The sequence below is a fragment of the Mustela nivalis genome, assembly GCF_964662115.1.
Source record: "Mustela nivalis genome assembly, chromosome: 18".
NCBI lineage: Eukaryota > Metazoa > Chordata > Mammalia > Carnivora > Mustelidae > Mustela > Mustela nivalis.
Genome location: NC_139037.1, coordinates 17,431,497 through 17,444,157, shown reverse-complemented (window position 1 = coordinate 17,444,157; position 12,661 = coordinate 17,431,497). Strand labels below are relative to the sequence as shown.

At 47.3% G+C, this 12,661-nt stretch overlaps 2 protein-coding genes across 4 annotated transcripts in view; one reads left to right on the top strand and one right to left on the bottom strand.

The window, feature by feature from the left end:
* Nucleotides 1-2,417: 2,417 nt before the first annotated feature.
* On the bottom strand, nt 2,418-4,264 carry DDX28 (DEAD-box helicase 28; the record flags this gene model as incomplete). Its single annotated transcript, XM_082711739.1, has 1 exon — nt 2,418-4,264. One exon carries the CDS (start codon nt 4,262-4,264, stop codon nt 2,645-2,647), a length of 1,620 nt encoding a protein of 539 aa, XP_082567865.1. The 3' UTR covers nt 2,418-2,644.
* Nucleotides 4,265-4,323: 59 nt separating this feature from the next.
* Nucleotides 4,324-12,661, top strand: part of DUS2 (dihydrouridine synthase 2) — a 52,690-nt gene continuing 44,352 nt past the window's right edge. The window contains exon 1 of one of the 3 annotated variants that reach the window (XM_082711728.1): nt 4,324-4,411. The gene's annotated coding sequence lies outside the window, so the exon portion shown is untranslated. Of the gene's footprint in view, nt 4,412-7,445; nt 7,522-8,392; nt 8,468-12,661 lie in introns of those variants that run through there. The other 2 variants (XM_082711730.1, XM_082711731.1) reach the window with 2 other exon arrangements.

The following is a 12,661-nucleotide window of genomic DNA, read 5'->3' as shown; positions in this document are numbered from 1 at the left end:
AAAGCTGATTGGGTCCTACTCAGAGGTGGAGGAAATAGACAGCTCTGCCCTTAGCCTGATCAGGCCCACAGGAAAGAACCATATTTGGGGCAGCCTTGGATATAGTGCAGCCAAGAACCTCCTAGCAATGAGAGATGAACTTCCTTAGGAGGGGACCCCCATCTTGCTGACCTTGAATATGCAAAGATGGGATGCTTGTTTCCCAGGGCAGTTGCTAAGGGAATGTGTCCTGGAGGTAGAAAATGACAGGACTACTATTTGAGAGGTTGGGCAACCCTGGTTGAGAACCACATCATCTTCTTTCTATTCCAGGGTTGCCTGAATATAATGTGGTGTGTGTTAGAGGACACAGGAAGTCAGGCCTGATTAGAGTGGACTGCCCTTGGGGAGAGCGAGGAGGAAAAGTGTGAAGGGGAGAACCGTGGAGGAGATTGTTTCTGGTAGGTGGGTCAGCAGAAGACCACTTAGATTCTCCCAAGGCTCCAGAGAGATTATTTGTCTGAAAACATCATTCTGACCTGCAAAGGTTACTGAAGGCTTATCGGGACATGACTCCATCTCTGGGGAAGGCAGAAGAGAATAGACAAATGGTTGAGTTCAGGAATCTGTAATTTTTTAAAGATTTTATTGGACAGCAGAGATCACAAGTAGGCAAAGAGGCAGGCGGGGGAGGGGGGAATAGGCTCCCTGCCAAGCAGAGCCCGATACAGGACTCCATCCTAGGACCCTGAGATAATGACCTTAGTGGAAGGCAGACGCTTAACCCACTGAGCCACCCAGGCACCCCTGTAATTCTCTTTTTTTAGGATTTTATTTTTAAATAATCTCCATATCCCTCATGGGGCTTGAACTCATAGTCCAGAGACTGAATCACACGCTCTACAGACTGAGCCAGCCAGGTGGCCCTGGAATCTATTTTTTTTTTTTTTTTTTTTTTAAAGATTTTATTTATTTACTTGACAGAGAGAGATCACAAGTAGGCATAGAGGCAGGCAGAGAGAGAGAGAGGAGGAAGCAGGCTCCCTGCTGAGCAGAGAGCCCGATGCGGGACTCGATCTCAGGACCCTGAGATCATGACCTGAGCCGAAGGCAGCGGCTTAACCCACTGAGCCACCCAGGCGCCCCTCCCTGGAATCTATTTTTAACAGTACTGCCAGAGTGATCCATGGATAGAGTTACCAAATTATTGTCCAAACTGGGTTGCTTTTGAGAGTCAAAGTGAGCAATGTTGAGAGTTGGTATAATGGTATAAAACTCAACCCTTAGTGCAGGTAGACTAGATTCTGTCATATTTGTATGATTTTGAGTAAGTTCTTTTAACTCTCTGAGCCTCAAACTTCTTCATATGAAAAAGAGAGCTATGATTGTGCATTTAGTATAATATTCTCTCCTGGCAGATTGCCCCATGCCCATTTCTTTTCTCTGCAACCTCATTATTTTCAGTGTGCAAGTATTTTGTTTTGTGGAGTATTTGATCTCAACTGTGCATTACTTTAGGCTTATAGAATGATGCAGAAACTGGAACCTAGCAGAGGTTCCATGAAGCAGAGAATGCTATATGCTTATTTTGCCAGTTTTGTAAAAAGTTTCTCTTTTCTCTTCCCCTGCCACAAGAGATGAGAAAGAAGTTAGAGCCTGGAAATGCACACCAATACTTCTGTGTCAGTCTGTCTGTCTTCTCTTCTTCTGCCAGTACGTCCCAGAGAGAGTTCACCAAGAATGCCCAAGCTTGCCATGGGCACTGTTGAAGAAAATCTCTCTGCTAGTCACATCCCCTTTCTCTGGGATGCTTAATGGATGTTTTGGGGGGCAAGAAATAAAATCTGTTTACTAATTGAAGAGCAGTGGAATGGGGCACCTTGGTGGCTCAGTTGGTTGGGCGTCTGCCTTTGGCTCCAGTCATGATCTCAGGGTCCTGGGATCGAGCCCCACCTCAGGCTCCCTGCTCAGTGGGGAGTCTGCTTCTCCCTCTCTGCTCGTGCTTGCTCTCTCAAATGAATAAAAACTTCAAAAAATAATAAAAATAGAGGCACCTGGGTGGCCCAGTGGGCTAAATAAAGCCTCTGCCTTCTGCTCAGGTCCATGGTCCCAGGGTCCTGGGATCGAGCCCCGCATCAGATTCTCTGCTCAGTGGGGAGCCTGCTTCCCCCGCTCTCTGCCTGCTTCTCTGCCTACTTGTGATCTCTGTCTGTCAAATAAATAAATAAATAATTCTGAAAAAGAAAAAAAGATATTCTTCTAAAAAACATTAAAAAAATAATAAAAATAATAAAAAAACAGCAATGGAAGTGCCTCGGTCCCAGATGTGTTGTTTGGAGCGTGAATCTTCTCACAATCCAATGAATTCTACCCCAGTGGTAACTATTATTAGAAGAGCCCCATAAATACATCATTTACTGTTTGGAATTATGACATAATACAATGCCAAAAATCTACTTTATTTTTCAGAACTCATGTGAAAGACTACAAAGAACCATGCTCACTTTGCAGTGCTGGCCCATCTACCTTTGGAAGCCAGAAACAGCTCACCAGGCCTTCGGAGAGGTGACTGGCTGCCCAGTGCATCCTACTGACAACTGTGCTCACCCACCCAGGACAAAGGGAAAGATTCCTATTAATGGCATCACATTTAAGCTGGCTGCCATCAGATTTGCTGGGGCAAAGGCTCACTCACTGAGGACCCAATTCCTGGAAGACTTCTCCTCCGGCGCGCTGCCAGCTCAATCTTCTGAACCAGGTTTACATCCCAGGGATGGGTCACAAAGCTGATGACGGTGCCAGGCACCTCGCTTCCTACACGGCCCACCCTACCAGCTCTGTGGATGTAGTCTTGCAGGGTGAGAGGGAAATCATAATTGACAACTAGCTCTACATGGGTGCTGTCCAGGCCCCGAGAGGCTATGTCTGTGCAGAGGAGTATGTCTTGGGAGCCCTCCTGGAAGCACTGGAAGATGCCTGCCCTCATTGAGGCTGGCATTTGTCCCTGCAGCCTTAGGTGTTGGATTTTGTGGTCATCCAGAATATATCCCAGCCAATTCACAGTGCTGGAGCTATTACAAAACACCAGAACAGTTCCCGAGCGGCTAGACCTGTATGCTTTGTCATGCTGCTTGAGAATCTGCACCAACTCAGTCACCTTCTCTGCTCCCTTCAGCCTCATAAATGTCTGTCTAACATGAGGCATGATGCAGTGGAGCTTAGAGCTGGTGATGGTGGTTAGAGAGTCTGGGCTGGCAACTTTACTTAGCAGTTGGCCTACACCTTCAGGAAATGTGGCCCCCACCAGCACTAACTGAGCTTTGGGATTGAAGGGGTCTTTTAAGTCAGCAGAATCTTCTGCTATATGGCTCTTCTCCAAGATATAGTCCACTAGTTCCAGGAAGCTTTCATCCAATAGTGTATCTGCCTCATCCAACACCAAGTAGGAGAGCTGCCTCAGGGTGATCAGTTGACCTTTCAGGGCCTTCCACAGAGCTCCTGGAGTGGCCACTAGTACATCTACTGAGGGTTGTTTGGACAGTTGCAGCCGGATCCTACTCATGCCACGGCCTCCCTCTAGCTCCCGCACGTGAAGGCCCAAGGAGACGCCCAAGGGCTGGGCCACCGCCCGCACCTGTTCGGCTAATTCTCGCGAAGGCACAAGGACCAGGCCTCGAGGAGCTGGTATACTGTGCGAGTCCAAGGTTGGCCGGCCCAAGAGCCGCTGAAGCAGAGGTAGTAGGTATCCAAGAGTCTTGCCACTGCCGGTTTCCGCAGCGCAAAGGATGTGGCGGCCGCGAAGTAGAGGGGGTATGGTGCGCGACTGCACGGTTGTAGGCCGAACGACTTCGGGAGCTGCCTCCTGTAGTGCATGCAGCACGCGGGGTTCCAGACCAAGAGCCGCGAAGCTGCCCTCAGATGGGGAGTCCCGTAGCGCTGGTACCTCATGTTGCGCTCGCTCGATAGAGAAGTAGTCCCTGCGGGAGCGCCGATTCTTCCAACCTCGCGAAGCTAGTGGCGCGCGCTCCCAACGGCCCAGCGTGAGGCGCGCCGGCTGGTTCAACTCTGGCCGCCGCGCTGAGATCAGCAGCCGGCCAGGTCGCGCCAGCACCAGCCGCGGGGAACTCCGTCCGCTTTGCCGCTGTTCCTGCCGCAGCTGTAGAGCCCGCGGGATGCGAACTACTGGCAGGGGCTCGTCCGGACCGCGGACCGCTAGGTCCCGTCGAGGTGCCAAAAGCAACCGAACCGTGAGCCGCAGCACCCGCGGCGGCCGCGCCAGAGCCATAGTGCTTTGGTGTGCGAGAGGCGCATGGCAATGACGTCACGGGCGCGCAAGGCCTCGAGGACGGTGTCTGGCACGGCTCAGCAAGGCTCTCGGAGTTGGCGAACCCTGAGGAAGGAGGGACAGTCTGCAAAGTTCAACTGCGGCGAGGTCTGTAGGTCCGAACAGGGGTTGGCGACATCCAGACCCGGTCCAGCCTTGGGGAGACGGGCTTGATGAAGGCAGCCTCTGGGGTCCGGCGCTACGCGGCGGTGGGGGCCTGGTCTTATGACGGGGGGCGGAGGGCTTCTGGCGATTGGGTGTCCGAGCCTTGCCATACTCCTTTATCGCTCCCACCGCTTCCTTGATGGCTTGTCAGTGCAGGTCTTCTCCCGTAAATTCCGAGGGTGCGGTGGTGTTTTCCCAGATGTGGTCCCCGTGCAAGGTCTTGTGGTAAATGTTTATTGAGAGTCTGAATGTATGGTCAGGCCTGGGGGAGAAGACAAGGGCCAGGTGTCTTAGCTCTAGGTACCTCCCCCTCCCCCACTCCGCTTCCCTCTGATGGCCTGTGAAGTGGAAAGTAAGATTTTCAGGCTTTATATCAAGCAGACCGTTCTCTTTGTACCCCCCCCCCCTTTTTTCTTTCTTTTTAATTAAAAGTTTTTTTTGTTTGTTTGTTTGTTTTAAGATTTTTATGTATTTATTTTACAGACCGAGATCACAAGTAGACAGAGAGGCAGGCAGAGAGAGGGGAAGGGAAGCAGGCTCCGTGCTTAGCAGAGAACCGGATACGGGGCTTGATCCCAGGATCCTGGGATCATGACCTGAGCCGAAGGCAGAGGCTTTAACCCTTTGGGCCACTCAGGCGCCCCTTTTCCTCCCTTTTCAGCTGAGATTCACTCTCCATTCTGTTGCCTCCCCTGCCAACTTTTCATCCTGAAGCTACTACCATTCTTGTAGTACACTCACCTCCACTGGCTTCTCAGATACCTAAATTGTTTATTTTTTATTTTTTATTTTATTTTATTTTTTTAAAGATTTTATTTATTTATTTGACAGAGAGAGATTACAAGTAGGCAGAGAGAGAGAGAGAGAGAGAGAGAAGCAGGCTCCCTGCCGAGCAGAGAGCCCGATGCGGGACTCGATCCCAGGACCCCGAGATCATGACCTGAGCGGAAGGCAGCGGCTTAACCCACTGAGCCACCCAGGCGCCCCCTAAATTGTTTAAATAGTGGTGAGAAAGGCCCTTCTAATTTACTGAGTGATCAGATATGTGAGGCTTGCCTCACATAGCCCTGGTCAGACAGAATATTTTACTTGAATTCAGATGTTCAGGTTGCCAAAAAACGCCTTATCTTTTTCTGATTGACTGACTTCTCTTAGCATTATACCCTCTAAATCCATCCATGTTGTTGGAAATGGCAAGATTTCATTCTTTTTTTAATAGTTAATATTCCAGTGTGTGTGTATATACCACTTCTCCTTTATCCATTCATCTATCAAGGGACACTTGGGTTCCCTCTATAATTTAACTGTTGTAAACAATGCTGCAATAAACATAGGAATGCATATTTTTTTTTTTTTTTTACTTCATGTTTTCATATTCTTTGCATGAAAACCTAGTACTGGAATTGCTGGATCATATGGCAATTCTGTTTTTAATTTTTTGGGAAACTTTCATACTGTTTCCACAGTGGCTGCTCCAGTTTTAATTTCCACCAACAGTGCAGGAGGGTTCTTTTTTCCTCCACATCCTCACCAATGCATATTGTTCCCCAAAAGATAAATACTTCTAAAGTTTCAAATGCCATTTTGATACATAAGTAGACTTTCTGGAAAGTTACCATTAAACCATCAGAGGAGAGTTTTGAGTAGTGACAGATGAACAGAGTCATTGGATAGAGCAGTGGCTCTCAAGTGAGGGTGACTTTGCCTCTGCCCCACCCTGAGACATTTGACAGACTTTGGAGACATTTTCATATTTTATTTTTTTAAAGATTTCATTTATTTATTTGTCAGAGAGAGTACAAACAGCTGGAGCGGCATGCAAAGCAGGCAGAGGGAGACACAGACTCCCAGCTGAGCAAGGAGCCCAGTGTGGGACTCAGTCCCAGAATCCTGGGATCATGACCTGAGCTGAAGGCAGCCGCTTAACTGACTGAACCACCCAGGCATCCTGAGCATGGAGACATTTTTTATTTTTATTTTTTTCTTTAAAGATTTTATTTATTTATCAAAGAGAGAGAGGGGGAGAGAGCAAGCACAGGCAGACAGAATGGCAGGCAGAGGCAGAGGGAGAAGCAGGCTCCCTGCTGAGCAAGGAGCCCGATGTGGGACTCGATCCCAGGACGCTGGGATCATGACCTGAGCCGAAGGCAGCTGCTTAACCAACTGAGCCACCCAGGCGTCCCACATGGAGACATTTTTAGTTGTCACATCTGGGAAGGTGCTACTGGCATCTAATGTGCAGAGGCCAGGGATGTTGCTCAACATTGTACAATGCGCAGGAAAGCCCCCAACAAAAAGGATTATCTGGCCCAATAGGTGAACAGTGTGTTGTTGAGAAGCCCTGCATAGAGCATGAGGACAGAAGAGTGGCTGAGGTTACAAGTGCTTTTACTACAGGTAGTCGTGTTTGACAAGCTCTTTGACTGGCTCTTCCTCACCCTCAGAATCTGTAGCAAGTATATTGATGCCATTGCTTGCTTTGACCTTGGGATTAGGAATGTTGGAGGCCCCGTAGGTCATAAACACAAGAAAAAGTGATTCAAGGGAGTGAAGCTGGAGAAGAGAAATTTAGAGAGAACAAGACCATCCTTATGGATCTGGGGCATGTGCCAAATGGAAGAGAGATGAGGTGTGCTGTGGGGTGTACTACTCCAGAAGGCAGAACAGGGACTCGTAAGTAATAGGCAGATGCTAAATTTGATAATAAAGAACTGCTGTAACAACTAGAATTGCCCAGATCTGTCTTGAGGGTGCTGAGTTTTCTATCATTGAAAAGTTTATATCCAGGCCAGATGACTGCTGGTTGGCAATATGGTAGAGGGAAGTTGATACAAAGGACACTCTAAGATATTGTGATTCTATACTACTTCTATGATTCTTTTCAAGAACTCAGGGCTCCTTGTTCCTTATCTATGTAGCTTCCTGGACATCTGACTCAACAGATTTTATCCATTTACATGTGCCACTGTTTTTTCAGATAAAAACAAACTCTTACTTTGCACCAACCCAGAACAGATACACTGAAGGAATTATCAGAAAAGAATAATACATTGGTATGTACTTGCATTTGGGTTCTGCCCAAATATTTGGGGGCAGGGAAGCTAGTTAATATATGGCTGCTTTCTCACCATGCTCAAACCCTGACAATATGATTAATTCAAAATCTCATAAGGGTTGGAATCTGTCTGAGCCATTCTCTGCTCATGGTCCTTAATTTCTTTTTGTCAGTTCATCAGCCACTAAATAAGGCTCCTCTCTTTTCCTTCTGCTTACCTCGAGTAACCTCTAGTTGTTATTGAGATACATGTATATTATAGTGCTTTAGAAATAAGAAAGTTTTACTTATTGTAGAAAGAATGTAAGCTCCTGAGAGCAGAGGTCTAACTGGTAGTATTTTTTCCCAGGGCTGCCATGGTAACTCACATTATCTGGTTACTCTGTAAGGTTTTTTTTTTTAAAGATTTTTGTTTATTTATTTGACAGAGAGCGCAAGTAGGCAGAGCTGCAGGCAGACGGAGAGAAGCTCCAACATGGGGCTCTCTCCCAGGGGTCTGGGATCATGACCCAGCCGAGGGTAGCCGCTTAACTGACTCTATGAGTTTTAAACAGATGCCCTTAGATCTCAGGTGATAATGGTACAGTCATTCTTGCATTCATTTATTCATTGAGTAAATGTTTCCTGAGCACCATGCATGTGCTGGGTACTGTTCAGACAGACAGTGAGAAAAACAGGTAAAATTCCTGCCCTAGTGGAGTTTACATTCTGATTTAACTGGTTTGGCGGGGGGAGGGGTAATACCTGGACTTTGTTTTTTGTTGTTGTTTTTTAAAAAATATTTTATTTATTTATTTGACAGACAGAGATTACAAGTGGGCAGAGAGAGACCGGGGGATGCAGGCTCCTTGCCGAGCAGAGAGCCTGATGCAGGGCTCGATCCCAGGACCCTGGTATCTTGACCTGAGCTGAAGGCAGAGGCTTTAACCCACTGAGCCACCCAGGTGCCCTGACATTGGTGTTTTTTTAAAGCCTTTCTAGATGATTCTAATGTGCCACCCTGTTTGAGAATCACAGTTATAAACAAAACACTTTGGGAATTGCGAGGCACTGCAAAAATAAAAAGTGGCTGTTAGTATTCCCTCCCTGTTCCTTCATTACCCTGCCTGCATCAGGACTGTTGTGCAAGTGCTGGCCATTCTCTTATCAGCCCATGTCATTATGTGCCTACATCATTTCACCCTCTTTCTAACCCATTTCCTTGTCTCCTTCCGGTCTTTCACTTTCTAGCCCATCATCTGTTTTCTGAATGATCTTGCTAAAGCCCAGCCATGGCCTTGTCACCCCTTGACGCAAAAGCTGTTAGAGGATGTGTGTGGCCTACAGCTCATCTCCTCATCATCTCCAGAGTCTGCCCCCACTTCATCTCCTGCTGCTTTCTTACCTGAGTCTTGTTCACTCAAGTGATGGCTCTTATGCAAGTTGCATAAAGAGCTCGCAGTCCTTCACTTGGTAAGCAAGGGAGTGGGGTAGTCATTTGTCTGCTCTAACCAAATGAGGTATGGCAAGGCACTTGAAGTGCTCTGTGATAGAGCACATTTGTCTGCGATAGAGCCCTTCTGTGGCTGAAGCATGGGTCATATTGTGGTTCTCATTGCCACTTGACCTGTTAACTTCTTTCCACAACAAACCCTAACACTTATGCTAGATTGTGTTTTCTGTGCTCTGTGACAAAGACCTGGTGATAAGCAAGATGCAGGGCTTGCCTTCCCCTTGTGATGAGGGAGGTAGGTTGACAGTTAGTTGCTCTTATAATTACAAGAGTATATTCCATCCCAGGATAGGAATGAGCTAAGAGGAGATGCCCTTACTCTGTGTTTGGGAGATAAATATCAGGGAAGGCTTTCTGGATGAAGTGAATCTGGGTGATGTTCTGAAAGGCTGCTGGAAGTCAGCCAGGTAGAGGGATAGGGATCTGGGTTCTAGGCAGGGGCAACTTGTTCAGAGACTACAGGCCAGTTTGTTGAGAGACAGCAGGCTAGGTTGGGGAACTAGGAATAGTTCAGAAGAGATGAAGCTTAGCATGGGGGAGTTAAGAGGGCAGGGGCAAGAGATGAAAGATAGGGCTTCTGAGGAAGGCAGGGAGCAGACTTGTTTGCAATGTGAAGGAGCTGGGACTTAATTGTAAGGGCAGAAGGGAAGGCTGTGGAGAATAGGAATATCCTGTCCCAATTTGTGTTTTGAAAGACCCTGCCGGCTGCTGGAAGGAACTTAGATTGAACACAATGAGCCTGGAAGCAGAGAGACTGGTTTGCAGGCTGTTGTCGTCAGTCACCTGATAGATGGCAGTGGCAGAGCTGAGACGCTCCTTGGGCTCAAGAGCTCAGTTCTTGCCATTTCTTTACCTTCCACACTTCACACAGTGCCTTCATCCTAAAAGAACTAGTAGATGTTTGTTGATCTAACAATAGACTTCAAATGTGTTGAAAGTGTAAAAGCCAGATAGTGAGAGCGGTTAACATTTATTAAACTCTTGGGGCGCCTGGGTGGCTCAGTGGGTTAAGCCTCTGCCTTCAGCTCAGGTCATGATCCGAGGGTCCTGGGATCGAGCCCCACATCGGGCTTTCTGCTCTGCAGGGAGCCTGCTTCTTCCTCTCTCTGCCTGCCTCTCTGCCTACTTGTGATCTCTGTCTGTCAAATAAATAAATAAAATCTTTGAAAAAAAAGAAAAACATTTATTAAACTCTTACTGTTGGGATGCCTGGGTGGCTCAGTTGGTTAAGCCCCTGCGTTCTGCTCAGGTAATGATCCCAGGGTCCTGGGATCAAGTCCCACATCGGGCTCCTTGCTCAATGGGGAGCCTGCTTCTCTCTCTTCCTCTGCGTGCCGCTCTGCCTGTTTGTGCGTTCTCTCTCTGACAAATGAATAAATAAAATCTTAAAAACAAACAAACAAATCCTTACTGTGTGTTGGGAGCTGTTGTGCATCATAGAATTGACTTTTCACAGCATCCCGCCTGACATAGATTCTGTGGGAGCCTCATATGCCAGAGGGAGAGGCTGAGCCTCCATTAGGTTCATTCATCTGCCTGGGGCAGAGTTGGGGTTCCAGTGCACGTCTGATTCCAGAGTTTGGAATCTTAATAGAGAGATGCTGTATCACCTCTTTCTCTTATAAGTATAATAGGTCACTTTAATTTTTTCTTATCTACACATGTTTTGAGTGGGAAATAGGATAATTATCTGAATATGTAATCCTAATTGACTTTTTTTTTTAAGATTTTATTTATTTATCAGAGAGAGAGAGAGGGAGAGAACAAGCACAGGCAGACAGAATGGCAGGCAGAGGCAGAGGGAGAAGCAGGCTCCCCGCCGAGCAACGAGCCCGATGTGGGACTCGATCCCAGGACGCTGGGATCATGACCTGAGCCGAAGGCAGCTGCTTAACCAACTGAGCCACCCAGGCGTCCCCTAATTGACTTTTTAAAAAAAGATTTTATTTAATTATTTGACAGACAGAGATTACAAGTAGGCAGAGAGGCAGGCAGAGAGAGAGAGAGAGAGAGAGAGAGAGAGAGCCTGATGCAAGGCTCGATCCCAGGACCCCAGGATCCTGACCTGAGCTGAAGGCAGAGTCTTTAACCCACTGAGCCATCCAGGCGCCCTTGACTTCTGTTTTTTTTTTTTTTTTTTAAAGATTTTATTTATTTATTTGTAAGAGAGAGAGAGTGTGAGAGTGAGCACAGGCAGACAGAGTGGAAGGCAGAGTCAGAGGGAGAAGCAGGCTCCCTGCAGAGCAAGGAGCCCGATGTGGGACTCGATCCCAGGACGCTGGGATCATGACCTGAGCCGAAGGCAGCTGCTTAACCAACTGAGCCACCCAGGCATCCCGCTTGACTTCTGTTTTAACTCTAAATTTGTATTTTAAAGAAATTGCTTTTTAAGCAAGGTCGTAGCCTCTAGGAAAATTTACATGGAAGGGTAAATGGTAAAGTTTTTTCCCATTCGTTGCTTTCCCTGAGTAGTGTTATCTTCAGTCTGAAAGTGTTATAATTAGTGGGATTTTGTATCTATGCAACTGAAGTTAAGGTTACTGTCTGAGAAGATAACCAAACCTGTCAGAAGACCAGCCCTTAAAAGAATGGTAGAGAGAGAAAAAAAAAAAAAAAAGAAAGAAAGAGAGATCGTCTCAGTTTGTGTGACTGAATTGGTGATCTGGGTATGATCTTGGGGCCCAGCAAATGGTTGTGAGGGTAACTGGGAAAGGGTGGGGACTGCCTCTTTTCTTTGAAAGGAGTCTTTTTGGAGGCAGGCCTGGTCAGGCACTGCTGGCAGGTGCCAGAGGGAGTTCCCAGAACAACCACCCTCTAGGAGGGTGTGCTTAGCCGCCAGAGAGTAAGAATTCAGTCCTGCCTTCCTTTCTAAGCAGCTGCTAAGGGCCAAGTACTAGGCTCAGGGCTAGAAACCTGGTAGTAAACTAGGTAGTCATATTCCTGTCCTTGTGGAACTTGTCCTGGTGGCCTAGAGCAGGAGCTAGAGGTTAAACAAGAAACCACACAAATCAGTGTGGACACATGGGGATTGTAACGGAGCTATAGAGAAGCACAAAGTATTGCGAGAGCATGTGACCAGGGACCTGAAGTTAGATGGTTGGTCTGATACGGAATTGTCTCCAAAAAGGGGACATTCAAGGTCAAGAGGACCTCAGTGTGGGTGTGTATGATTGAGTCAGGGAGAGTCTTCCAGACAGAGAGGATTGATTCCAAGTGCACAGACCCCAGAACTTAGTGTGGGAGACTTTCAAAGAAGTCCAGGGTGGCCAGGACAAGGAGAGTGAGGGGGCGAGAGGCTCGAGGTAGGCTGGAGATGTGGGCAGGGACAGGTCATGCAGGGTTTGGTGGGCCATCAGAAGGGTTTGGGAGTTCTCCTAAACTCAGAGGGAAGCCATTGAAGGATATATACAAGGGAGGGGTATTATCAGAGTTGCCTTTTTCAAATGCCACACAATATCAAGAGAAAGGATAGGAGGGGGTAGGATTAGATTTGGGAGACCAGTTAGGAGGCTGGCTTCCTGCACAATGGTGGCACGGGAGATGGAGCAAAGCATCGCTTCTCGGCCTTTTGGCTAAGATCAAGTGGAGATGGAGCAAGGCAGATGGATTAGAGTTACATATTAGAGTTATATATTAGAGTTATATT